A 26,348-nucleotide genomic window follows, 5' to 3' on the forward strand; every position below is an offset into this window, starting at 1 on the left:
AAGGCCATCTGGGAGACTTTGGGCTGTTCAGCATGGACAGCACTCCAGGGAGACCTTATTGCATCCTTCTAGTAATTAAAAGGGGCCTATAAAAAAGATGAGGAGGGACTCTTTATCTGGGAGTGTAGTGACAAGAGAAGGGCTGATCATTTCAAACTTATAGAGGGTAGATTTAGATTAGATGTAAAGAAGAAGTTCTTTACTGTGAGTGTGTTGAGACACAGGAACAGGTTGCCCAGAGAAGATGTAGATACCCCATCTGTGGAAGTGCTCAAGGCCAGGTTAGACAGGCCTTTGGGCAACCTGATCTAGTGGAAGGCCTTTGACAGATTAGGTGACCTTTAAGGTCTTTTCCAACCCAAACCATTCTATGATTCTATGAAAAGTGGGAGCTAGTCCCTCTGTAAATCCCAGTGCAGTCAGACATTCTTGATTTCAGAAGGGTAAATCCTTATGTGCACTGTAGACAGTAAGACTAGAAAACATGAAATGTGTCTCTTCTTCTTGTCTTGTTCCTATTCTGTCCTTTAAGCAACCATCTCCTCTCCCACGATGAGGCTTTTTGCCTTTTAGTGAAGCATTGGATGGAAGCTCTTGATGGAGGTGGGCAACTGGGTGAACCCTCTGTGAACTGGTTTATGTCAGAGAGCTCTCTAAGCAGAGAGACCCTCCAGAGATCAGTTTCCATTTCCTTTGTTAAAAATCAGATCTTTGTACCTCAACTGTGCCTGACAAGTGTTTGTTTAAGTCTGTCCAACTCTCTCAGAAGATTTCTATGCCTTTCTTCTTGCTGGAAATTGGATCCCTCCTAATACAGCTGAAGCCTTTCTGGTTCTGAGCAGGGAAAAACAACTGCCTTCTGGGACTTATGTATGGAACAAACTCTATCTACTACATCCCCAAATGAGATTTGGTTGGGGTTTTTGGCAGCAATATGGCATTGTTGATTCACAATCTGTGCTCTTCAGTAGTCCCCAGACACTTTCCTGCAGCACTGGCCAGTCACTCCACTTCCATATTTGTTTGCATTGATTTCTCCTCCTGAAGAACACTCAGTACTTGCCTGGATTGAATTTCACTTTGTTGACTTTGGCCCTGTTCTACAATCTGTCAAGTTTGTTTTGAATTCTTAACCCTGCTTTTGGATGTTCTTGTGCCCGCTGTCATTCATTATATCGTTAGTCTGTCATCCAAGTCAGTAGTGAAAATAGTGAATAACCCTACACCCAGAACAATGCTCCATTTGTGACACCCTCCCAGCCTGACATTGAATTATTTAGCTTCCTTTTGGCAGCTTTTACATACATCTGAGGGTGGGTTCTTTTAGATCCTATTTCCTAAGTTTGTTTATGGGAATCTCCTGTAATGATTATAGCAAATGCTCTACTGAAATCAAGATAAATCACATCTGCTGCCTCCCCTTTATCCACAAAGCCATTAAAGCTGTCAGAAAAAGAAATTAGATTGGGTTGACACAATTTGTTCTTGACAAATCTATGGTGGTTGATTTTTATCACCTTATCATCTTGCAGGTGCTTATAAATTGATTGTTTAATAATTTGATGTACTTTCTTCTTGGGAAGCCAAGTTAGGCTGACAGGTCTATAATTACACAGAACCTCCATCTTCCCTGCTTTTAAGGTATTTTCATGATATGCCTGTTCCCTGCTTCCTGAGAACTTAATGAGTTTTTCCAAGAGTTTTTAAAATATCACTAGTGTACCTAACCTTACATCCATTCTCAGAATCCCAGAATGGTAAGGGATTGGAAGGGATCTCTGAGGATCATCTAGTCCAACCTCCTCTCTGCTACAGCAGGTTCACCTAAAGCAGGTTGCACAGGAATGTGTCCAAGTTGGTTTTGACACTCTCCTGAGAAGGAGACTTTGCAATCTTTCTGTACATCCTGTTCCAGTGCTCAAAGCATCTATGGATGTACTCAGCATCTATGAAGTGCACAGCAGAGTTCTATTCATAGATTCATGGAATGCATTGGATTGGAAGGGACCCTCGATGCTCTCCTTATCCAACCCCTCTACAATCATCAGGGAAATCTTTAACTAGATCAAGTTGTGCAGGACCCCATCAAGTTTGACCTTGAACACCTCCAGGGATGGGGCATCCACCCCATGTCCCTTGAGCAACATGTTTGGGTATTTCACTACCCTATTCCTATTACCTTGTTCTAGTATTCACTACCCATATGGAGATGGTAGACCCACAATGCATGATGTGAACCTCAGAAGTGCACCATGGCAAAATGTTCTTCAGAGCTGTGCTCAACACCTCAGCAAGAGGCAGATTTCTAAAACAAGCTCCATAACATGCAAATATGCTTAAATCATGGAATATTCATCTAATGGCTGTAGATTATAGAATCACAGAACTGTCAAAGTTGGAAGAGACCTTCAAGATCTTCACATCAAACTGCTCACCTAGACATCACAATCCCACTCCCCCTAATCCACATCCCTCAGTACCACATTCACATGGCTTTTAAATACCTTCAGGGACAGTGACTTCACCACCTTCCTGGGCAGCCTGTTCCAATGCCTAATGACCATTTCTGTGAAGAATTTTCCCCTAATATCCAACCTGAACATCACCGGCACAACTTGAGGCCATTTCCTCTTGTCCTATCACTTGTGCATATGAAAAGAGATTGACCCCCACCTTTCTCCAACTTCCTTAGAGGGCAATGAGGTCACCCCTCAGTTTCATCTTCTGAAAACTAAACAACCCCAGTTCCCTCAGCCACTCCTCACAAGACTTGTTCTCCAGACCCTTTACCGGCTTTGTTGCCCTTCTATGGACTGGTTCCAGCACCTCAATGTCCTTCCTGGAGTGAGGGGCCCAAAACTGAACACAGCTCAAGGTGTTGCCTCACCAGTACCAAGCAGAGGGGGGCACCTTGCTCTACTGGAAACCACAACTTTGAAAGCATCCTGTGGCTTTCTGACAGATAGCGGTGATTAGGGAGGTAGCTGAAAGCTCTGTTTCTCTTATTCACAACTTGCAGCACTACCTCTTGCCTCCTCCCATCCCCTCCCCACCTCAGGTCACCATGTTAAATCTGGGATTGGGATTTTCTTTTTTTTTTTTTTTCCTTTTTTTTTTCCTTTCTTTTTCCTCTCCCACTTCTAGTATTCGTACGAAGGGATGGAGATTAACAGCCTACCGGTGGAACTGACGGTCGTGTGGAACGGGAATTTCAACATTGACAACCCAGCACAGAACAAAGGTAAAGAGTTATTTCAACTTGTCCTTGGAAGCTGTAACCTTAGCAACGGGCTGCATCACTCCCTACACTTAACAAAGCTGCCACCATCTCCCTGTGCTGTCTGCTGCATACTTGTTCTCTGCACTCTGCAAATTACCATTTTTTTGTGTGCGTGCTTGATGTTCCTCCCCACCTCAAACCCCAACACTTCTCTCTTTACACCTGAGAAATATGACTCTCCCTCCCACTTGTGGTGCTTTCTCTCTTCCCTCATCATCTTCACCTCCTGCTTCTCCCCACATTTTTCGTGTCTTGTTTTTATGCCCTTCCTTCTCCAGCTTTCTTCTTCCTCTTTATTTCTCCTGCAGTGATACTTTTCAAGTTAACATGCCAGGAGTCCAGGCGCTGTCTGCTCACTCAGAGGCAATGTAGTAATGAGGAGGGGAAGGGAGAGGGGGAGGAGAAAGGCTGCAGCTCACCATGGGCAAAGTTGGAACAAAATGAAATGATAATGGCAAAGGACAGAAAACCACCTCCTGCCCAGAGCATGGCTCTGTTCAACTCCACCAGTGACACAGAACTGATGTGCCTGTCACAGAGGGATATTGCATGTCCAGACATGACCCTGGGGCAGGCATTTTTGCTGGAGAGGGTAGTCCATTCACATTTTCTTCATTACCCTCAGTCACCCTGAGGTCTTTCACTCAGGCAACCCCTCCTCTCTGCTCTTCATCTACAGCTCAGACCTGCAGACCCTTCTCACATCACTATGTGAGTTTCTCCCTCCCTCATTTTACCTTTTCTCAGAAACTTTCCACACATTTCCCCATTCCATCTCTCTCCATCAGATACTCCCATGCTCCCCTCACACCATTTCACACCCACCCTCACACTGAGGGGTAGTGGGTGACGTTTTCACCAACACCTCACTGAACCGGGAAAGCAATACAGAGGGCAATTCTTCTTCTCATGACATGACTCCTTCCTGTCCTTCTCCTCCTCCTCCTATCTCTGTGATGTCGCTCTTTGCTGGCCCTCCCCCTGTACCCCAATTTTCCACCTTTGTTTCCTCTTTTTTCTTTCCCTTTCCTTTTTTTTTTTGGGGGTGGGAGGAGGTGTGGTGGTTTTGGGTTTTTTTTGTGTTCAATGTTAAATCCACTCAGTAAGCACAAGAGGCAAGGCCAGAGAGCCTTATCTAGCCCTGGCATCCAGCATCATGTCACAGTTCATGTTCATACTGACAGCCTCTCTCCACACTGCAGCTGTCTGCCCTCTCTTCTGCTCTCCAAGCTGTTACAAGGCATTGCCAGGACAATGCTCATATTCATGGGTTCTAACAGTGCCATGACCTGTGCTGGCCTTAAACAGGGTGGGCTGGAGGTCAAGTTTGGGCTCTTATCCCAGTCCTGCTTAATTTTCTACTACCATTATAGCCTGAGTGTTTCTGATGCAACATGGTCCACACCAAGAGTGTAAACGTCTTGGAGCAGTACTGAATTGTCCCAGTTGATGAGGAGAAAAATCAATCTCATAATCATGATGATTGTGTCATCATCAGGGCATTTCTGCACTGGTAACAAAAATCAGACCAGGGAATGAGCTCTTCTCCCAGGTGACAAGTGATAGGACAAGAGGAAATGGCCTTAAGCTGCACCAAAGGAGTTTTAGGTTGGACATTTTGAAAACTTCCTTTCCCAAAATGGTTGTCAAGCTCTGGAACAGGCTACCCAGGAATGTTGTAGAGTTCATCATCCCTGGAGGTGTTTAAAAGTCCATGTAGATGTGGTGCTGAGGGATATGATTTTGTGGTGGACTTGGCAGTGCTGGGTTAGTGGTTGGAAGCGGTGATCTTAAAAGTCTTTTCCAACCTGAATGATTCTATGATCCTGTGAACTCAAGAAACACTTGTGGTGCTTAGTCTTGAGCACAGTCCTTTATAAGTTATTGTGTTATTCCAACCCAAAACTTTTAAGTAGTGACTAAGAAAAAATTATGAAGTGGCACTGGCTGGTGGCTATCCCAAATGACGATAACCTGTTTTGGGTCAGGAGGAGCATTTGGATGTTCAGCCTGTGCATTTGGATATATCTACACACAAACACAAAACCCTGGCAGGGCTTTGGGCAGTGCTGCAAACAAGCAGATCTTCTTCCTTGGAAAACTGAGCTGGAGGGGCGGAGGCAGGATTATACCCAGTGTCTTTCTCAGTTGCACTGGGGTATGTTGCCTTCAAGCAACCAAGATGCCACTACTTTCATAGCCAACATCACTTGGCCTGGGACTGGTGGGCTGAAAAGCTAAACTAAGCCAAGCCTACTGAAGTGCCTGCAGATGGTCACTGGTAGCACTAAAAGCAGAGGAACTCAGCAAAGTTGAGGAAATCTAAGAGAAAATTAAGGAAAGGGCTGCATCTCAGGAGTCCTGTAGCACACAGTGATTGACAGCTGCTTTGCAAAATTTTCTTGCTCCCAACTTAGAGAAATAAAAATTTTCTGAGATTATGTTGGTCAATACTTGTTGAGAGAGGCAGAACTTTTCAGCACATGTATCCAAAGGCTTTGGGCTTTGGGATTGTGCATAACTGTAACCACAGACAAGACTTTAGTCACCTACTGACACAGCAGAAGAGAAGCACAAAGGGGAAATGCCCCATCTTAGAAGAGTGTGTAGACATGGCTCTTCAGGACATGGTTTAATGGCTGTTGTTGTGATAGGTCAACAGTTGGACTCAGTGATTTTAGAGGTCTTTTCAAAGTGAAATAAAATTATTTAGTAGGAGGACTGCAATATCTTAAGGCTTTATTTGAAAAAAGATTTGATTGCTTCTAATCACGTAGCAGCCCAAGGTGGAGCTAAAGCATTAACAGATTGCTGTCTGTATTAGAGGGGCATCAACACAGAACCTCAAGACAGAATTTCTGGAGTGGAAGGAGGGAAGGCTGGTTCAGCTTCATAGTGAACACTGTGGATTTATTATCTCTTAGGATTTCTGTTATGGAGGAAACCTGGGTGATGTTACCTTGGCATCCAGTTCTGGGTAGTTTCACACTAGGAAAAGCTTAAAGTTTAAGTTGTGGTAGGCTAAGTCTTAGAAAATTATTGTAGGATGAAGAACTGATGCTAAGAGTGGTTGTAGGTGACACTGCATGACATTTGGTTTCTGAAAAAGAAAAGGACTGAGGCCTGCCCAAGCATCTTTCTCCCCAACTTCCTTCTTGCAGCCCATCACTCTACTGAGGACAACATCCTTCCTTCTCCTTTCAGCTTCCAAAACCATCTTATACTAGAGATGGATTCTGACAAGTGCAGTTTACTTCAAGAAAAATGTAAATATTTCACCCCTATTATTTACCCCCTTGCAGAGGTCCTACATGCCTCTGGGATGAACAGCCCCTAACACTTTTCCCTCCCTCGGTCCTCATTCTGCTCTCTGACATCCCACCCCTCTCCCATGCTATCTGCATCTCTCAGGTCCACTTTTTTTTTGTCTTCTGTCCCTCCAGTTCACCTGTACAAGTGTGGGGCCATGCGGGACAGCTGTGGACTCTGCCTGAAAGCTGACCCAGACTTCGAGTGTGGTTGGTGTGAGGGACAGAGCCAGTGTACGCTGAAGCAGCACTGCCCAGCCCAGGACAGCCAGTGGCTGGAGTTGTCCAGCACCAAGGGCAAATGCACCAACCCCAAGATCACAGATGTAAGTCACAGGTCTACAGGAAACTGGAGTATTCTCTCTTGTACCCTTTTCTTGATTGATTTTCCTGATATGTTTTTTGATTGGTGAGGGGAAAGTCAGGGCTGAGCTCTGCTGGGTCAAACAAAGCCCCGGGCACCCTTGGGTATGGTGGTCTTCAAAAGCAGCACACAACTTCAGGTGTCTATGACACAGGGGTGGTCAGAATGTCACAGTCAATGTGGACATGAATCAGTCTTACAAACACAGTCTGCTGGTGCACTCTAAGGAACCTCATAGTATCTCACCTGCCCACACAAGGTGTGACATAAAGCTTTTAGGAGACTGTAGCCTTCTAGAGAAACATCTGAAGGTAAGATAAGCTGTTCTGGGGCATCTAAAATGGATGGTATTAGGGTAATCAAATGAGCCCAACTGTCCTTGAAGCAGCCTTTCTGGCCATCCTGGCTGAGAAGATGATGCTGAGTGATCTCAGAGTGGTTTGAGCTTTGATGGTGGAAGGTCAAGGGAGGGGACAGTCTGTAGTTTGTGCTTTCTTTCAGAATGACTTGAGCAAATTCAATGACCAGAATAAAGCAAGACTCCACTGACTCCAGAAGAGTCACAATCTTGTTTGCCCAGCTGACTTCAATGGTGAAAGAAGTCCCCATAGAGCAAACAAGCCTGGGATAGCTTTCAACTTCAGTCTTTGAAGGCTTAAGGAGGAGGCAGGATCAAATCTGGACTAAATGAAGTTTGAAATTGTCCTATTAAGTGATAAATAGATAATGGGAGCAAGGCTGGAGAGAAGGACCTGCTTAATAATGATGTTCTTTAGAAGGTTTACTTGTAATTGTGTTGACTGAGCAAAAGGAAGAGCTGGGGAAAGGTGCACAGACTAGAAACATGGTAGAGAGATGGAACAGAGGGAGAAAAGACAAGCACTTAAATAGGGTTTGTAAGAAAGATAGGGACAATCTTTTTAGCAGGTTCTGTTGTGACAGCACAAGAGGTGATGGTTTCAAACTCAAAGAGGGAGATTCAGACTAGATCCAAGGAAGAAATTGCCAACAATGAGAACAGTGAAACATTGGCCCAGATTGCCCAGAGAGGTGATAGATGTGCCATCTCTGGAAACATTCCAGGTCAGGTCAGATGAGTTTCTGAGCAACCTGATCTAGTTGAAGATGTATCTGTTCACTGCAAGGGGGCTGGACTAGATGACCTGCTAAGGTCCCTTCCAGTCAAACCACTCTATGATTCTACAAAATCAGGCCTGCACTCTGAAAGGATTTTTGGCTGCTGACTTAGGACACCTATGTAATAATGGCACCATTTTCAGGATCACAGGAAGCAGAACAGATCTTGACCTTGAAAATAACAGCTACGTCTTTATCAATTTCTTCCTGCCTTAAGCATTTCTCAGTGAGCATGCCTTAGTTACCATGAGTTCCCTTCCAGTGTGTCTAGGGCCTTATTCTGCAAATAAGAAAATAGGAAGAACATGAGACAAAGAAGATAAAGGGAAACACAGAAGAGGACAATCCAACCTCCACAGTTGTGGTTTAATATGAATAATTAGGTGGGTCACTTTCCTAGGAAGCAAGAAAGGTTTTTTCAGTTGTATTTGGTTAAGAATCAAAAAGTGTGGATGTTAAAGACAAGCCTTAAACCAATGTCCTTGCAGGAAAGTTTTGTGAAAGAAAAGTCTGGGTAGAATCTGGTTTTTTTCACTGACGCCACTGAAAGGAAGCCCTCTTACTGTGCTACATCCATCTCCATGCCAGCCATCAATTCCCAAAGTACTGATTCATTTAAACTGATGGACTGCCAGGCTCATTCTGATGTTTCCAAGGTGGAGGTCTGCACCATGAATTTATCTAGGGCTGGTAATTTTGAGCCCACCTGACCACGCGAAGCTGTGAAACCAAGCCCAGACAGCCAGAATTAGTAGTTCCATCTGGAAGTTCAGCTTTGAGACCTTGAAAATTATTGGGAGATGAGGAGAACCTTTTCTGAATCTTTTCAGATTCTCAGACCGTGGAAAGATTCAGAAATATTGCACAGATTTATAGAATTCTGCATTGGGAAGATGATGGATGACCAGGAAAAGTAGAAGTCCAAAACACAAGGACCTAACCATACATTTTTGTGATGTTCTGAAGGTCCATCTACATTATTCTTCCCATGCTTTGAGCCCAACCCTTCATCTCCAGTCTCTTTATGAAGTGCAAAGCACTCATTCTCCACCCTACAGCTCCAGAGGGAATGTACTTGTAATTCTGCTGGCATTTCCTCCAACAGCTCCCAAAGCTCAAACAGATCATTGCAATATTCGCTCATGAAATATTCCAACTGTCTGGTGCTATCATAAGTCGCTCTTGGAAAGTCTTTTTCTGAACCATTAGCATGGAAGTAATCTCAAGTGACTGGATATATATTGCAGCTAATGGTAGGTCTGGAGCACATATATTCTGGCAAGGAGCCAGGACAGTATCTGTGCTGGTGAAGGAGGAGAAATACCACGTGTACTCACACTTGCACAGGCAGACACACATACCCAGCACAGAGCTTCCCATAACCTCTACTTATTTACTAGCTCTTGCATTTATATTGCCACTCAGTGAAATTAAAGGACTTACAGACTCACTGAGCCACAAAACCTTCTCTAAGAGTGACAAGCTGAAGCATTAGGCTGTTATGAGTAGAGGGCATAAATTGTGATGTGGTGTTACAGTTCTTAAAGAGAAAGCTGAGGCTTCTTGGCAGCTTTTGTTTCCTTGTATATACTTTCCTCTCCAAAGCTGGCAGTTCTCATTCCACATTTTTGCACCTGAAGTCTCTCCAGAGAAAGCCAACAAAGCTGATCTAGAGCACAAGTCTTATGAGGAGTAGCTGAGGGAACTGGGGTAGTTCAGCCTGGAGAAAAGGAGGCTGAGGGGGAAACCACCTTGATGTCTACAATTCCCTGAAAGGAGGTTGTAGTCAGTTGGGGGTCAGTTTCTTCTCTCAAGTAACAAGTGATAAGACAAGAGGAAACAGCCTCAAATTGTGCCAGGGGAAGTCTAGTTTGGACATGAGGAACAATTTCTCCCCCAAAAGGGTTGTCAAACCCTGGAACTCACTGCCCAGAGAAGTGATGGAGTCCACATCCCTGAAGCGATGTGTAACAGGGGGAGGGACGTGGTTTAGTAGTGGATTTGGCAGTACTAGGTTAACAGTTGGCCTCAATGATCATAAAGACCTCTTCCAACCAAAACAATTCTATGATTCTATAGAAACAGGCTTCTTTTCTCTCTCTGTGAAAACAGCCCAGAACACCTTCTTCCTGTACAAATCTACAGCAGTGTGATGAGCTGAGGGTAAAATATCCCCCACGTGCTCCTAGGAGAAACCCAGGCCTTCCTGTTTTAAGGGAAAATAAAAGTAGGTTTTGAAGCTGGATTTTGCAAATTAAAGATCTTACAGGCAGGGGTTTAGAGGTATTGTGCTGGCCTAACTCCAGGAAGTTTCCTGTTGATGCTTTTTCAGTCTGTCATGGTTTAACCCCCAGCCAGCAACTCAGCCCCAGAGAACTGCTTGCTTACTGTCCCCACATAGTGGGATGGGGGAGGGAATCAGAAGAGTAAAAAGTGATAAAAGTCATGGGTTAAGACAAAAACTGTTTAACAGATAAAGCAAAAGCTGCAAACACAAGAAAAACACCACTTCCCATCACAGGTGTTCAGCTGTCTCCAGGAAAGTCAGGGTCTATCTTGTAACAATGATTTGGGAAGACAAATGCCATCACTAAACATCCCTCCCTTTCATCTTTCTCTCTCATCTTTATATGCTAGCATGATGTCATATGGTTAGGAATATCCTTTAAGTCAGTTGGGATCAGCTGTCTGAGCTGTGCCCCCTCCCAGCTTTTTGTGCACCTTCAGCCTACTTACTGATGGGGTGAGGAGCAGAAAAGGTCTGGGCACTGTGTAAGCACCTCTCAGCAATAACAAAGGCATCCCTGTGTTATCAGCATTATTCTCAGCCTAAATCCAAAACACAGCACTCTACCAACTACTAGGAAGAAAATTAACTCTCTCCCAGCCAGAACCAGTACAGAGTCATAGCAAGAGAAAAATCTAATGCTTTAGACAGAGGTAGAAGGAGGACGAAGATGTTTCATCTGATATTTTTGTGGTGTCTGCAGTGTAGCGTTTGTCTCAAACTCATCTCTACTACTAAAGAAAAGGACTTTTCTAGCAAGATGTTCTTTGTCACCATTGCACCTTTTTTTAATTCAGGATAATGAGATTAACTGTAAGAGAAAAACTGTCATCTTTTGGCCTGCTATGAGATGTGGTACCCATGGTAGCAACCACTGTCAGGCATAGATGAGCCCTAATTATTCACAGAAACTACCTTACTAGACACCTGCTTTACTAGAACAAGGGAAAACCATTTGATGGTAAGTTTAATAGCATGAAACAAACCCAAAATATTCCAGGGGGTACTCAGGTCTCTTCCAAAGCGTGTCTAATACATAAGGAAATAAACTAAACTATGGGAAATTTATTTTACCTTTCCTTTTTCATTTCGAGTACATATTAGATTGCATTTCGTATGGAGATGTATTCCAGCCTTCCAGCACCATTCATGTAGTGTTTTATCAGGAGAGGATTAACTGACATCAGCAAAATAAGTATTTCATGCAGAAAACTTTGCTTGAATAGTTATTTATTAATGATTCAGAATAAACATATTTTTGGAATTGCCATTTTTGGAAAATAGCTCAAGTTTTCAGTGTTGAGTCTCCAACTGAGACAATCAGTATTAGTTTCCCCTGGAGTAGAAATTTCATTTTCATTCTCAATTTTGAAGATACCTTTCTCATTTCCTGGAAGATAACCACAAATGCCTCTCTCTTTCTTTCTCTTTTTATCCATTTCCTACTTCCTATCAATCTCCTCAAGACAAACCCTCCAAAGGTCAAATCTCCAGCCAACCCAAATAATCATTTCACTTGCTAGGTTTATGAATGTTGTGCTATTTTCTTTTTAGGACTTAAGTATCTTGTTGACTTTTAGAGTAGGAACAAGCCTGCCATGGTTCTGATTTTCTTGGCTCAAGCCAAGAAAAATCCTTGTGCTATTGCTCCTCTCTTCTCCCAAGGTACAAGCAATAGAAAAAGCAGAAGTGGCATCAAGTTGCACCAGGGGAGGTTTAGACTGGATGCTAGGAAAAACTGCTGTCCCAAAAGGGTTGTCGAGCCCTGGAATAGGCTGCCCAGGGAAGTGATGGAGTCACCGTCCCTGGAGGGATTTAAAAGACTTGTTGTTGTGGTGACCTAGCATGTTATGTTAACAGTTGGAGTTGATGGTCTTAAAGATCTCTTCCAACCAAAATGATTCTGTGATTCTAATATTCTAAGAGGTATTTGCCTAGTTTTGGACCTGAAACTAGTCTGCTGCAGGGATCTTGTGCTGCAAAAGTTGTGTCTATGTTCTATTACCCTACAGATGCAAGCACTTGTTTATGATTATCTGTGCTATTCATTTGTTAACCTTTCTTGGCTCTCTGTAGAGTCAGAGCAGTCACACTCATTCAGGAGGTAGTTCACAGAACCTAAAGTAAAATATCCCCAAAATAAAATATTTCATAAAGGTGCTAGGATCTCAATTCTTTTATTAAAGATGGACCTTCTAAAAATTGACCTTTGGGTGGAAATTAGTCTAACCCTGGTGACAGACTTGGTGCTGGGAAGTGATCAAGAGCAGCCCTGCTCATGCCAGTTCCTCGACTTGCCCTGCCAGTTCAACTGCTACACAAGGGTCTAGCTGCCAGCCCTAGATTCCCCATTGGCAGAGCCATCACCCAGTGGGTACAGACCTCAGACAAGGAATTCCCACTTCCTTACTGCAGAGAGAGCATTTCCAGCACTGCCAGATGGCACCATGGCATCCTGAATGGACAGCAGGGAATACCCTTTGAAAGCAACGTTTGAAGCCAATTGCAACCAAGCAGTTGTGTGGCAAAGCATTTGGGCACAGCAAGTAATTGGAAGGAGAGAACTGAGATAATTCAGGGCCAGCCCCGTGATTTTTGTGTTGTTTCAATGTTGAGGAGACAACTCCAATGCTAATTTCCATCTGGCTCTGAACACAAGAGTGATGGATGTGACGCAGAATGCTTTCCTTTGTACACAACCCCTTTGCATGGACCAGACGTAACTGCACAGAGATGGACAGCTCTGGGTGTAAGGTGAAGTTCTGCAATGGGAAGGAGAGGTGAGCTTTGGAGTCTGGGTGGTACTTTGGCTCTGCTGCCCAGTACAGCCACTGCAAGGCAAGACAAAGTGATCCTTTCCCTTCTAAGGTCTGGTGAATGTCTAGACTGGGATGCAAATATTATGCCCCCAGTGACCAGGATGGCTGGGATAGCCACTCATCTCCTGCTGGGATTCAAGGATGTCCCAGCCCACAAATAGGCTGTCCATGCTCCCATGCCTGCCCTTCTCCCAGCTTTAGCTATCCCATGAGAGTAGCTAGAGCTCTTTCAAAAATACATTCTGGCATGTAGCTGCTGTCTCAGTCACCATCCACCTACTCTGTACCTCTTCTGACATGCTGTTTCTCTTGTATCTCAGCTGTTGTTTTTTTTTTTTCCTCAGGTGAACATTTTCAGCTGAGTTTGTGATGCATGACCAATGCCTACCTTCAGAACAGATCAAAAATTCCATGTGCTTCAGGCTGGCAGTTTAGGATTTAAAGTGACTGGCTGAAGCCATTTGTGTCCTTTTCTTGTCCCTTCTCCCATTTCATTTCACCACATCTCTCTCCTTTCTGTGGCTCATGTCTATAAAGTGCAGAGCTCAGCTGCACCACCAGAAACCTCTGCTTCTACCTAAAAAAAGCTTCTATTTGGCACTGGATGTTTTGCATATAGTTAGAAGAGAACAAATGAGCTCTGGGGATAGAATTTTGCATACTCTAAGGTTGGGGCATATGTGAGATGTATATGCAGGGTGCTGGACTAAGTGATCTATGTGGAGTAGGCTTGTTCCTGCAGATGTTCAGCATTCGTAATTATGGAAGTCTCTAGTGGTCACAAAGAGACCTGATGTTGCCTTTTTTTTTTCACCTAAGAGGATTCTGATGTCTTTACATAGGTAGTTTGATTATTCTCCTTCTTGGTTTGTTTATCCAGATTAACCCAGTGACAGGTCCTCGTGAAGGTGGGACCAAAGTGACCATCCGTGGGGAGAATCTGGGGCTGGAGTTCAGAGATATTGCGTCTTACGTCAAAGTGGCTGGAGTGGAGTGCAAACCACTGGTGGAAGGGTACATCCCAGCAGAGCAGTAAGTTGTGTGTGTGGCAGACAGTGGACCACAGCACGTCTGATAACAGTCATTGCTACTTGTAGGGTCTCCTAAGAACACCACCCAGTCTTGGAAATGAGGAGTGGAAGATGCTATTCCTCACTTACAGCTCAGGAGCTAATAATGCCTTTATTACCACATTTGGATTGCATATTTAGAGAATCCTCATGGCATATGCCCTGAGGTTATCTTCTGTTTTTCATGTAACAGGCACCACAAGGATGTTCAGTTCCATTATGGGGAGTCAGCAGTCCCAAGAAGGGCCTTATCAGGTTCGGGAGTGTTCATTAAGCCTTACATATGCAAAGCTGTCCACCCTGCAAGGCTGGAGGACAGAAAGACCTCTAGAGTCAATCCTCAGCTCAGCTATGTTGAATCTAAGTGAAGCTATGTTGATTTACTCTTATTAAGTATGTGTCCCACCAAGTGCCAACAATCAAAAGCCACCACTCTTTAAAGAATAACTTCATTCACAGTTTGGCTTCTGGAGGCCCTCAAGACAAGACAGGTGTAGATCTGCTAGAGCTGGTGCAGAGAAGGGCCACAAAAATGGTCAGAGGGCTGAAACACTTCTCCTGCAAAGACAGACTGAGAGAGTTGGATTTGTTCAGCCTGGAGAAGAGAAGGCTCCAGGGAAACCTTAAGGCATCAGTTTAATATCTGAAAGGGACCTACATAGAGGGTGGGGAGGAACTGTTTAGAAGGACTTGTAGCAACAAGGGGCAATGGTTTGAAACTGGAGCAGGGTAGATTTAGGCTGGACATGAGAGGAAGTTCTTTACAGTGAGGGTGCTGAAATACTGGAATGGGTTGCCCAGAGAGGTGGTGGAGGCACCATCCCTGGGGACATTCAAGGTCAAACTTGATGGGACCCTGAGCAACCTGATCCAGTTGGAGACATCCCTGCTCACTGCAGGGGATTTGGAACGAAGAACTTTTAAAGGTCCTTTCCAACCCAATGCATGATATGATTATATGATTGGAAAGCAGAGGACAGATTAAGTCTGCACTCCATTCCTCAGCAGTGTGGACTGTTTGCTCCATTCCATCTTATCAAGACCACCAAACCATCCCTTAAACCTTGCTTCTGGTTCATGTTTTGTCCACAGGATAGTATGTGAGATGGGGGAGGCCAAACCCAGCCAGCATGCCGGCTTTGTGGAAATTTGTGTGGCCGAGTGCAAGCCAGAGTTCATGGCCAGATCTTCACAACTCTACTATTTTATGGTAAGCTTCTGCAAGATTTCTCCTTAACCCTGGTGGTTGTTGGGCCTCAGTTCCCTTTGCTGCATCTGTCCATCATCCTTGACCATATTAAGCCTCTTCACTGATGTTCTGAGTTCACCAAGTTGTTCCTTCCATTTCCTTTCAAACTCGTTATAAGCAAAAATAGCTCACCTAATTAATGTTTTAACACTCTAATAATAGTCCAAATTATTAGTCTAGTTACAGTTATGTGCAGTCATGGTCCAAATTAGTACAGAAAATCCTCATTAATAGTTAAAAATGCTATAAGGAAAGAAAAAAAGGTGAAGGAATAAAAGAATAAAAGGTAAAAAGAACTTCCCTAGTATCTCACTTTTCCCGGGTGTGATGGTCACCCTACCAGCAACCCTCCAGGCCCTACAACTGAAGATACCGGTGTCTTCCAGAAGAAACATGTGAATTGCCACCAGTCATTACCACTCTGAGGTCTTCAGCAGAAGTGTGATGCTCATGGCTGTGTTTTCCCCTCCTTTTTTGTGGCCGAGGGAGTGTCTTTATCCTGCCTTTTCTCATCACCTGCTCCATCCTCCCTGCTTACCAACACCAGTGGCAGAGCTGCCCAGCACCTTCTGCTAGCAAGGGGAAAAGTTTCCATTTACTGGGCCACAGTCACTGTGACAGTGGCAGGTGTTTCTGCAAGATGTAGCATTCAAGGCATGTTTGCATTAGCTGGTCTTAGAGGTATCCAGGAGAAGCAGCATTGCACCCCAGCAGCACTGTATCAGGAGGGACCAGTTCACCAGCCAGGGTGCAGGTGAGCTGGAGAGTATAACTGGGGCTCAGTGCAAGTGGAAATTGTTTTTGCTCCATGGTGAAATGATAGACACCAGTAAGTCTGGACTTCAGTTAGCTTTTAAGGGTGGGTGGTTTGGACTTAGCCATATGGAATTTGGAGATGAATTCATAAGCCCCTAGGATTGGTGAGTGATGGGATCACACACACAACTTCCACTCAATGTGTGGAGATGGCACTTAGACAGCAGCCACACTCCTCTTTTTTGCTGGGGCTGGCCAGTTGCCTTGCTATGCTGTCTGTCTGGGACTTCAGCTTTCAAAGGCACCAGAGGGGCTCTGGGGCTAATTCCTCACTACTACTGATGCTGTGGTGAAAGCCTCGTGGAAGAGAGGAGCAGAGCCAAATATATTGTACACTCAACTTACTTTTTACTCGTTTCTGAGGCTACTACTTGTCCAAAAGACCTGCTTATTCCTCTGAGACCCCTTGCTGCAGACATGCAAGCATTTCCTGGCCTTGATCTGCGCAGATCTGTGAAGGTCTGAGATAAGAGGGTTTCTTTGTTCCCACAAAAAGCTCCTGCAAGGGAATGGGTCTTCTGAAATTATTCACATGCCCAAGCATTTTCTTACGGTAAAGGGAGCTGATAATTCATACAAATATGTTAGATTTCCCCCTCAAGCCAGAGATATTTCTTTGTTCTTTGTATTTTCTGATGTCACTCAGGTGCTACGGTGGTAGGGACAGAGAAATTTCTTGGGAGACAACCCCCACACGGCAGCCAGAAGGGCTCTGTCCAGGACATGACACTTCAACATGTCACCTTTGCTACTCTTGAATTACTGTCCAATTGTGATCATCCGTGTCCATCTGTGACAGCTTTTCCCACTGCTTGCTGGCTTTTTGGCTGCCAGCTATCCCAGCCATGCAGCAGCATGAAGGGTTTTCTCTGCTGAATACCTCCAGACCTTTGTGCTAGACAAAGAAAAAAAACCAACACATTCTCCAGCCTGCCCACTGCACACCCTTTTCCCTGTCCCTTGCTTTTGTAGTAGGAGATGTGTTCATTGGCACAGCTTGGCTTCCTCTGATACTTCTGCCAGGAGGGTTGAGATGTTATTGCAGGCATCACAACATGCTTTGGTATCCTGCAGTGGTGGGTGGCAGCTTTAAGGGAAGGAGGATGTTTGAAAACTAAGGAAGGGCATCACACGGTAGAAAAAAGTTGCTTTCTGATGTGTAGCAAATCCTCTGGAAAATGACTTTTCAAAAGGTTTGAAGCAAAACAGGGTAAAATTTGGCCAATAGGTTCAACCTTCCCTTTTTCTGCAAGAATTGGAAGAGATGATATTTTGAACTCAAATGAGTATTCAATTTCAGTGTTTTAAAACAGGTTTAGAAGTGCCAGTTCTTCTCCATATTTTGAACCAGAACTTTTAAACTCATCTGTGATCAAAAATGTAAATTGAATTAGAGAGTACAATAAGCCAAAAGGGAAACAAAGCATTGGGTTGCAAGGTTGCAGGCTGAAATTAAATTTATGATGATCTAAATGAAAATAATTTCTTCTTACCTTTTTTTTTTGTTCTTGTTAGTTTTGTTGCTGTGATTATTGTCATGGTTTTTCAATCAGATCTTTCAGATGCTGAAGCATGTTTGCCTTTATTCTGTCTTTGAATGAAAATATTACGACTTAGTGCAGGTAATGTCAGTGACTCTGATTGCATCTCTTTGGGTCTGCTCCTAATATCCTTGTCCCAGGAGAGAGCATTTGCAACAGGTCTCCCTTCCATCTGTTCCCTGCTGCTGCTACTGTTGAACTTGTAGCAAGTAAACCCAGGTGCACAAGCTGTGCATGAGTCACATCTTGCTCTGCCCTTGTCCTCAGGAGGAATAAAGTGGGAGCCAAGGTCTTGACATGCACCATGAGGTCAGTTTAAATATAGCTCTGATGACAGCTTCTCTATGGACAGCCTGTGTGGAGGAGGTACCAGAGGAAAGTAAAGGGTTGGGGAGCAAAGGACAGTAGGCAGGCTCCTAGAAAGGTACAGGTGTTCTGTCATCTTTCCTTCATTGCCACTGTCCACTTCAGCCTACTGGAGCTCTGCTGGAGCCCCTTGCATTTCTGTCACCTTTCAGCAGCAAGGCAATAATAAATATTCTGGAGGCTGGGGTTTATTGCAAACATGCTGTGCAATATTTATGAAGGCCATGGTGAATAATTGATGGTTCATCACAGCTTGGAGAGCTTAGCCACAAACCCTGCATGAGACACTGCAATGCTTTGCCAACGAGCTTTGTTGATGTGGTTCTGGTCTGCAAGGATCCTCAAAAGGGCATGGCTGGTTTACCCACCCCTGAGGAGAAAGTAGGAAACCCACCCAGGGGTGGGACAAGGGCTTTGGGTCTTTAACTCAAATGTTCCTCTGTGTTTTGTAAAGCAGATGCTGTTGCAGTGTTGTGCAGGCTATGTGCGCTAAATCCATGCTCAAAACATTTTCTCCCATTTGGGAGTTCATATTCCAGCAGCAGCAGCAGTGTGGTCAGAAGTAATTCATGTTGGTGAGGGTGGGCATCAGTAAGGGATTAAAGAGGATTCGCCATCAGAGCTTGAGATGGTACCCTAGAAATAGAGGAACACTGCATACCGAAAGGCATCTTTTGCATTTGCATTTTGGGATAATATCTACATTGGGATAATGCCCAATAACAGCTGCTAGAGAATTGACAAAGGTTAGGGCTGCCACAAAATGAGCAGCAGACACTCTCTGTTAATCCCTCTCCCTTCCCAAAGGGAAGAGAAAGGAAATAAGGGGAATAGACTGATGGGTTGGAAAGGAAACTAAACCAGCTTGAATGAAAATAATGACAATAAAATGAAATAGAAACAAATAGATGCAAACCGACTTCAAACATCACCATCACCACTGATGCAGGGGGCAGGCACTAGGGAAGTCCCAGGCTGAACTCAGAAGCAAATTCAGGAATCGGATTCTGGAACTAGATTCAAGAACACATGGATCAGGACTGAATACAGAATGGGTAAAATCTTCCTGAGACACTGACCATTGAAGAATAGGCTTGACCCTGGTGATCCTTCAGCTTTATACTGAAGATGACATCCATAGGATGGAGTCCCTTGTTGGTCAGTTTAGGATCACCTGTCCTGTATACTCCTCCCCACAGGTGCCATCTCTTACTTATGGCACCCCAACATGGGGCACAAGATGTGGCAGTGACCTTGGTGTGCACAGGAGCAAGTCTAAACAAGAGCCTTTCTGCAGTCCAGCCCTTGGCAGTGACTCTCCCCATCAGCATTGTCACTGCTAGAAGCAGCTACTCTCTGTGCAAACTTGCACTGAACTTCAGCAAATGCAGTTCCTGAGAAGAACCTGCACTGAGAAGTCAAATCACTGACCAAAATTAGTTCTGCTCTAGCACAAACCAGGACAAGAATATTCCCAGAAAAGTGTAAAACCAGTTTCCAAACCCTCATGTCAATAACAGCCAAGTTTAAACACAAGAAGTGTCCAACTCTGACAGAAGATATTTCTACCCTATGTCTGATTTTCATGTTCAATCCTTTCTCCAGGTGGCAGCTGCATTTTGAACAAAAGCAAAGTGGAAACCTTGCTGTTGTTTTTCAAAGTAATAGGGATAAGGAGGGCTCTGTGTGTGCTTTGGTAGGGGGAAGAGGGAGCTGTGGTGTGTGTCAGGTGGTTTTATAAACATGGATTAATGGTCTCCAAAGCTCAATAAGGTGCCTGCATGATGTACCTGTTCGTTCAGAGGAGCTGAGGAGAGTTTCAAGCATTTGTGTCATTATTCTTAAAGAGAGGGGAAAAAATAATCTTCATTTAAATGCATATAGTAGCTTTTCACTTGGGACTGAATGGAAAGTTTTTCTATTAAAATGCAAATGAAAGAATAAACTGTAACTCCAAATTTCTCCCTGAAAATGGATGTCTCCTCTCTGCATTGTGGTAACAGGTGATCTGTGCATTCAGAGTGCAAGTGTTTCATCTTGATTTTGGGAAGAAGGGAGAGCAGGAGGGTAAGAAAAAGAGGTTTGAGATTTGGAGCCCCTAAATTGTGCCCTTTTTTTGGACATATTAACACTTCTGTCATGCTTGGCAAAGAGTCTTGGACTGTCAGTGGAAAAAGCGTTCACCTGGACAGTGCTCCTTTTGTGGCCGGGGTATTCCAGGGTATATCTCAACAGGAACACCACCTTGCTGTATCAGTGGGGGATGCTCATGCAGTACTAGACTGTCTCAACACCCAAGACTGATAAGAAAAAGAGAAAGATTTAAGGTCAAGTGGTGGTCGTGTGGGAGGTCTCAGATTCTCTTCTGAACCACAGCTCTCCTCCTTCTGCAGGAAAAGGCCTGTGAGCACAGGGAAAGTTCTTAGTCATCTCTCTGGAACTATAGAGCAGGTTCTCTGCCCTCCTCAGATCAATGTGTTTGGAATAACCTTTTCAAGACCCAAATACTTTCATTGCTTGTGATCTCCATACTTTGGAGATGGGGAGTCCTTTTTAACATCCAATCAGCCAGTTCAAGACCCAGTTTATCTTGAAGAGTTAGTGTTGCATGATGGCAAAAAAACACCTGAGCTGTGTGAAACCAGCAGTGGAGATTACGGCTGCAGCTGTTGCAGGCCTGGAACTGACTCTGCAGGCACAAAGCATTTCTGAACAGGTGCAAGGGCAAGCTTGACTTTGCAGGGGTGAGGAGAACGGACTGGGATTAGGTCTGAACTCATCCCAGGGTGTCTGTGGTAGGACTGGTAACATCCTAGGCTCCTCTATGTCTATAGTAGGACCTGTGTCATCCTTGTTTCCTCTATTGGTCATTTTCATAATTCCAGCTAACATATGATTAACCCTTGGGGGGGACCTACCTCTCTCCATCACTAGGACAAGAGAAGGAAGATAGCTGTGCTCCTCTTCTGTGTTTTCAACATGACCTTTTTCCTTCACAGACTCTGACACTCTCTGATCTCAAGCCGAAGAGGGGACCAGTGTCGGGTGGCACCCAGGTGACAATCACAGGCAACAACCTCAATGCAGGCAGCAATGTCATTGTGACCTTTGGGAGACAACCCTGTCTCTTCTACAGGTACAGATGAATCCTTCCTGGTGAACATTCCCAAGGCTCAAAGATGTGAGCAATTATAGTCAGGTGACTTCTGCAGCCCAGACACTCTCCGTCAAGTGCTCTTTTGTCTGTGACTGTGTCTCCTCAGCAGTGGGACTTTTGCATTCTGCACCATGCACAACCTTACTGTTCAGGTTTTGGGGTGGGAGAATAGGATTTTTTTCACTGTTTTGTTTTGTATTTGAAGTGATTTTGTCCGTGGCTCCTTGTCAAATTTTACTACAATTCTTCATGGTCCTGTGCATTTTTACTTGCTCTGGGAGAATGTCATTTAAAAGATTCATTTTCCTGTCCCTGCTTTAACAGAGGTGACAAAGAAAATCTGACAACATCAGTTCTAAGCATTAAAACACCTCCCTTTTATCCCTGTAGTGCTAAGAAATGGAAGATTTTCAGCATTTTAGCTCTGGCTTGGTTCCTGGTCAATTGTAGTTCAGAGAGGCTTAATGTCAGTGTTACCTGCTGAATGTTCCCTGATCCCTGTGAGAATGAGCCTGAATCTTGTTCCCAGGGGCTCCCGCAGCTCAACACTACTCAGTGCAACACATTTAGCTGCCAGTATTGATGAAGACTGAAGATGAAGTTGGCATATTTCTTCTAGCATGCCCTTGGCAGAAACTGGGCTCATTCACAGGAGACCTGGGACCGCTGTCTTGGGATAATGCATTTCCCTCTCCTGGCTGTGGGGATCCTTTTCAGCTGCCTGCCATGACTGTGGTGTGATTTAGCATCTGTAATTCAGGAGGGTGAAGTCATAGCTTGTGATTTAAAAGGCCAAGTGGGAACTACAGGTTCTTGGAGATGATGATTGAAGATATTAGGGAGTTTAGGAGGGACTGAGCATGGTCTTTCAGAAGAATTTGGAGAGCACCTGGAGGGTGCTGTCAGTGAAGGTGACTACAAAGGAAGGATGCACCCTGCCTTATCCTTTCTGTAGTATAGAGGTGAGTTGCTGGAGTGTGTCCAGAGAAGGGCAATGACAAGGGTGAAGAATCTAGAGGACAGGTCTTAAGAGGAAAAACTGAGGGAACTAGGATTGTTTAGTCTGGAGAAGAGGAGGCTGAGAGGAGACCTCATTGCTCTCTACAACTTCCTGAAAGGAGGTTGTAGTGAGGTGGAGGTCAGTCTCTTCTTCCTGGTATCAAGTGATAGAACAAGAGAAAATGGCCTGAAATTGCACCAGGGGAGGCTTGGATTGGATATTAGGGTTTTTTTTTTTTGTTTTTTTTTTTTTGGAACTGAAAGAATGGTCAGGCATTGGAATACATTGCCCAGGGAGGTGGTGGAGTCATCATCCATGGAGGTGTTAAAAAAAAAACAAAAAACACATGCATAGAGATGGCTCTTTGGGACATGGTTTAATGGCCATGGTGCTGTTAGGTCAATGGTTTGACTCAATGATCTTATAGGTCTTTTCAAGCCAAAACAATTCTATAGTTCTGTAAGATGATCTGCATCACAAATCACAATACTGGGAAGACTGAGGGTTTTTGGAGCCTGGATTTTTGGCTCTTTAAGGAAGGTAAAAGCCACTGCAAAAGTCAGACCCGGAGCTGGTTTTGAGCCTTGTCCAAAAGGAAAGGTTTATGCAGAACTCTCTTTGAGTATATTCATTAAATGCTTTTCACTGTATTATCACCTTCCATGCCAAGGTCCCAGGTATGCTGCAAACTGCACTTAAACAGGGCTTACAGCCCTCATGCAAAGTAAACTTTATTACCCCAGATGGGAAAGCTGAGGTGCAAACACCCCCTTTTATGACCTGCTGCTGCTGCATAAGTCTGCAGGCAGGAAGGAAACATCCATCAAGTATTTAAACACACAGAAATAGTTCTGGAGAGAGGTCTGGTTTGGACTTCCCTTGGAGTTCAGGTTTTATTGAGAGAGCTATGAAATAGTGGCTCTTGTGATTTTATTTAAATTAGTGAAAAAGCAATGTCTCTTCCTCAGATAAATGTATCACACCATTCACAACATATTCATGCAGCTGTTGAGCTTCAGGTTAAGGTCACAGGACATAAGACTAAGTACCTGGGCTCTTTTTAGTGCCATTTGTTTTGCTGATGGTAGCACCTTGTTTATATTTACTTCCTTCTGCCCGCAGGAGATCCACCAAGCACATTGTCTGTAACACCACTGCCTCAGATGAAGGCTTTGAGAAGGTGAAGGTCTCTGTGAGAGTGGACAAGGCCAAGATACATCAGGAGTTGCAGTATGAATATGTAGAGGATCCAACCATCCTGAGGATTGAGCCAGAGTGGAGCATTTTCAGGTAAGCATCATGTAGACACCACTTACCACCTCCCATGGTTTTCTAATGCAGCACTGGCATGTTCAATTGCTCCTTGATACAAAAAAAAGAAAAAAAAAAATGCAGTCATTGTAGCACCTTGGATGCATGATGTGTGCCTGTCCTGGCACAAAATTTCCAGAGTCTTGTGAGGGATGAGTACAAGCTGAGTGCTTTATCCAAACAAACTCTGTGTAGTTCAAACCCAGAGGATTCTGTACCCTGCCTTCACTACCAAAGTGAAGCTTCCTGGCTTAATGCAGCAAAATCCAGCTGCCAATGTTCACCAGAAGCTTGCCTTGGAGACTTCATGCTTTAATTACAAAAGTAGGTGCAGGAAGGCTTTAATTACAAAAGTAGGTGCAGGAAGGCTTCAACCTCTTTACCCTCAGCCCAGGATTTATCTCCAACATCAGGATTCTCCCTGTCTGAGTAGTACTACAGGTCCCTGAGCCTGGGTAAACTACACAGCTTTGTCTCTAAAAGTTTCAGTTCCTAGTGCTTCTTTTCATTATCATGTTTCAGGTTGCACTGGGCTGAGGCCACAGATTTTCATGGCAGTAGGACCTGTCACTGTCCACTTAAACCCAGGCACATAACTGTGCTTAGAGAAGTGAATCTTGGATTTGAAAGCAGCAGTTTCTACCTTTCCCAAAGCCTTTGTGGACTTGCTGGCTTAGGACTAAGCATTGCTTGTTTGACTATCATGCCTGAAAGCCTCAGGGCTGTCTCTTGAGATGAAACACAAATGGAGCACTGATCTTTGCCCTATCAAACAGCCTTCCTCCTCATTAGGCATCCCTTTTTCTCTTCACCCCATTGATGATGCTTTGGTGAATTCAGAAGGTTCACATGAAGGTGTCTGACAGGTGCTCTGGTTGTGGAAGACATCAAAGCAATACCCAAATGCTCTCAAAAGCTTGCAGAAACAATCTCAGAAATAGAGAAATTGGCCATTAAATGAACTGGTATTTCCTTGAAAAGATACAAAATAAGAAATCTTTGTCTCCCCTTATTCATCCACAGCAGCTCTCTGCTTCCCTGTCAAACTGGACTGACTGGAGTATCTGGGGGACTATCTACAAGCCCTAATAGGAGTAGGGCTTGTAAATCCCCCCAGTTCAGCTCCCATCCAGAAGATGTTTTTGCAAATCAATTAGTGCCTTTAATTACCGTGAGGGAATTTACCCATTTAGCTGGATTGAATCTTTGCACACTGGGCTTGAAGCATTAGTGTCTGGATTTTCCATCTGGGGGTTTTATTTGCAGTCAGAGTTCGGGTTGTTAGGGAAATGAGAAATCACTTCACTCCCTTCCTTACTGAAGTGAGTTCAGTGACTGAAAAGGTGCAGTCCTGACAGACTAGGAGAGTGAATTCCCCTATGATGCCCAGGAAAGCTGCAACACAGGGACCTTCTTCCACCTGGCCTCAGGTCTGGCTGGGAGGTGAGAGAAGTTCTCCAGAGGCTGGTTGCTCCTTGATTTCATAGAATCAAGGAGCACAGAAGGCTTGGCCACCTGTTCCAGTGCCTGACTCCTCCTTCAGGAAAGAGATTTTTTCTAATGTCCAACCTAAATCTCTCCTGGTGCAACTTGAGGCCATTTCCTCTAGTTCTATTACCTGATTCCATGGAGAAGAGACCTGAGTCCACCTCACAACAACCTCCTTTCAGGGAGCTATAGAGAGCAATGAGGTCTCCCCTCAGCCTTCTTCTTTCCTCTTTCTTTGCTGAAGCTGACAGCCAGAGACAAAGCAGCAGCCAAGGAGATGCTTCAGCTGTATTGATAAAGCTTTGCCTGAGCCAGTGGTGCAGATAATCTGTATCTCATTGCTTACTGCCCTGGATCCCACCTCCCAGCATAAAGGAAATTAAGAGGTGCTGGTTTAATGGGTGCCAGCTTACTTGCAGTATGCATAGCTGCTAGGGACTCTGTCTCATCATTCAGGTACAACGTCTACCCTTTGCTTCCTTCAGTGCCTCTGAAATCAGAAGAAATCCACTTGAGCTTTAGCAGGTGCCTAATTTTAACCAGGCCTACTCACTCTTCCTTAGAATCACAGAATGGTTTGGGTTGGAAAGAACTTTTAAACACCATCTGGTCTGACCCCCCTGCAGTCAGCAGGGACATCTTCAACTTGTGTACTTCTGAATCACTCTGAAGGTGCATAACTTTGTGGGAAGGTGCAGAAAGAGAAGATGCAATATCCAGGATTACCACTGTAGTTCAGGGTGTTAGGGACAAATATAAGCACTATAACTGTTCTCTGTGGAACTCTGTACAGCAGATCATAATGAAGAAAAACATACTTAGGTGGCCAAGAAGGCCAACATCATCCTGGTCTGTATCAGGAAGAATGTGACAAGCAGGACCAGGGAAGCGATTATCCCCTTGTGCTTAGCACTGGTGACTCCACACCTTGAGTTTTATTTTGGGTTCTGTTTTGTGTGCCTTGCAACAGGAAAGACATTGAGATGCTGCAGTGTGTCCAAAAAAGGTCAGTGGAGCTGGTGAGGGGGTCTGGAGAACAGGTCTTATGAAGAGTGGCTGAGGGAACTGGGGTTGTTTTACCTGGAGAAAGGGAGGCTGAGGAGAGACTTTCTTGCTCTTTACAACTGAGAGGAGGTTGGAGCCAGGTGGGGGTGG

The 26,348-nt window shown here is 44.4% G+C and overlaps 1 protein-coding gene across 1 annotated transcript in view; it reads left to right on the forward strand.

Moving 5' to 3' along the window:
* PLXNA4 (plexin A4) overlaps nucleotides 1-26,348 on the forward strand; it is a 497,373-nt gene that overhangs the window by 401,065 nt on the left and 69,960 nt on the right. The window contains exons 10-15 of the mRNA XM_054399894.1: nucleotides 3,145-3,241; nucleotides 6,724-6,914; nucleotides 14,076-14,227; nucleotides 15,358-15,475; nucleotides 21,237-21,373; nucleotides 23,517-23,684. Of these exons, the coding sequence (XP_054255869.1) occupies nucleotides 3,145-3,241; nucleotides 6,724-6,914; nucleotides 14,076-14,227; nucleotides 15,358-15,475; nucleotides 21,237-21,373; nucleotides 23,517-23,684 (863 nt within the window). The remainder of the gene's footprint in view (nucleotides 1-3,144; nucleotides 3,242-6,723; nucleotides 6,915-14,075; nucleotides 14,228-15,357; nucleotides 15,476-21,236; nucleotides 21,374-23,516; nucleotides 23,685-26,348) is intronic.

Source organism: Indicator indicator, chromosome 3 (genome assembly GCF_027791375.1).
Source record: "Indicator indicator isolate 239-I01 chromosome 3, UM_Iind_1.1, whole genome shotgun sequence".
NCBI lineage: Eukaryota > Metazoa > Chordata > Aves > Piciformes > Indicatoridae > Indicator > Indicator indicator.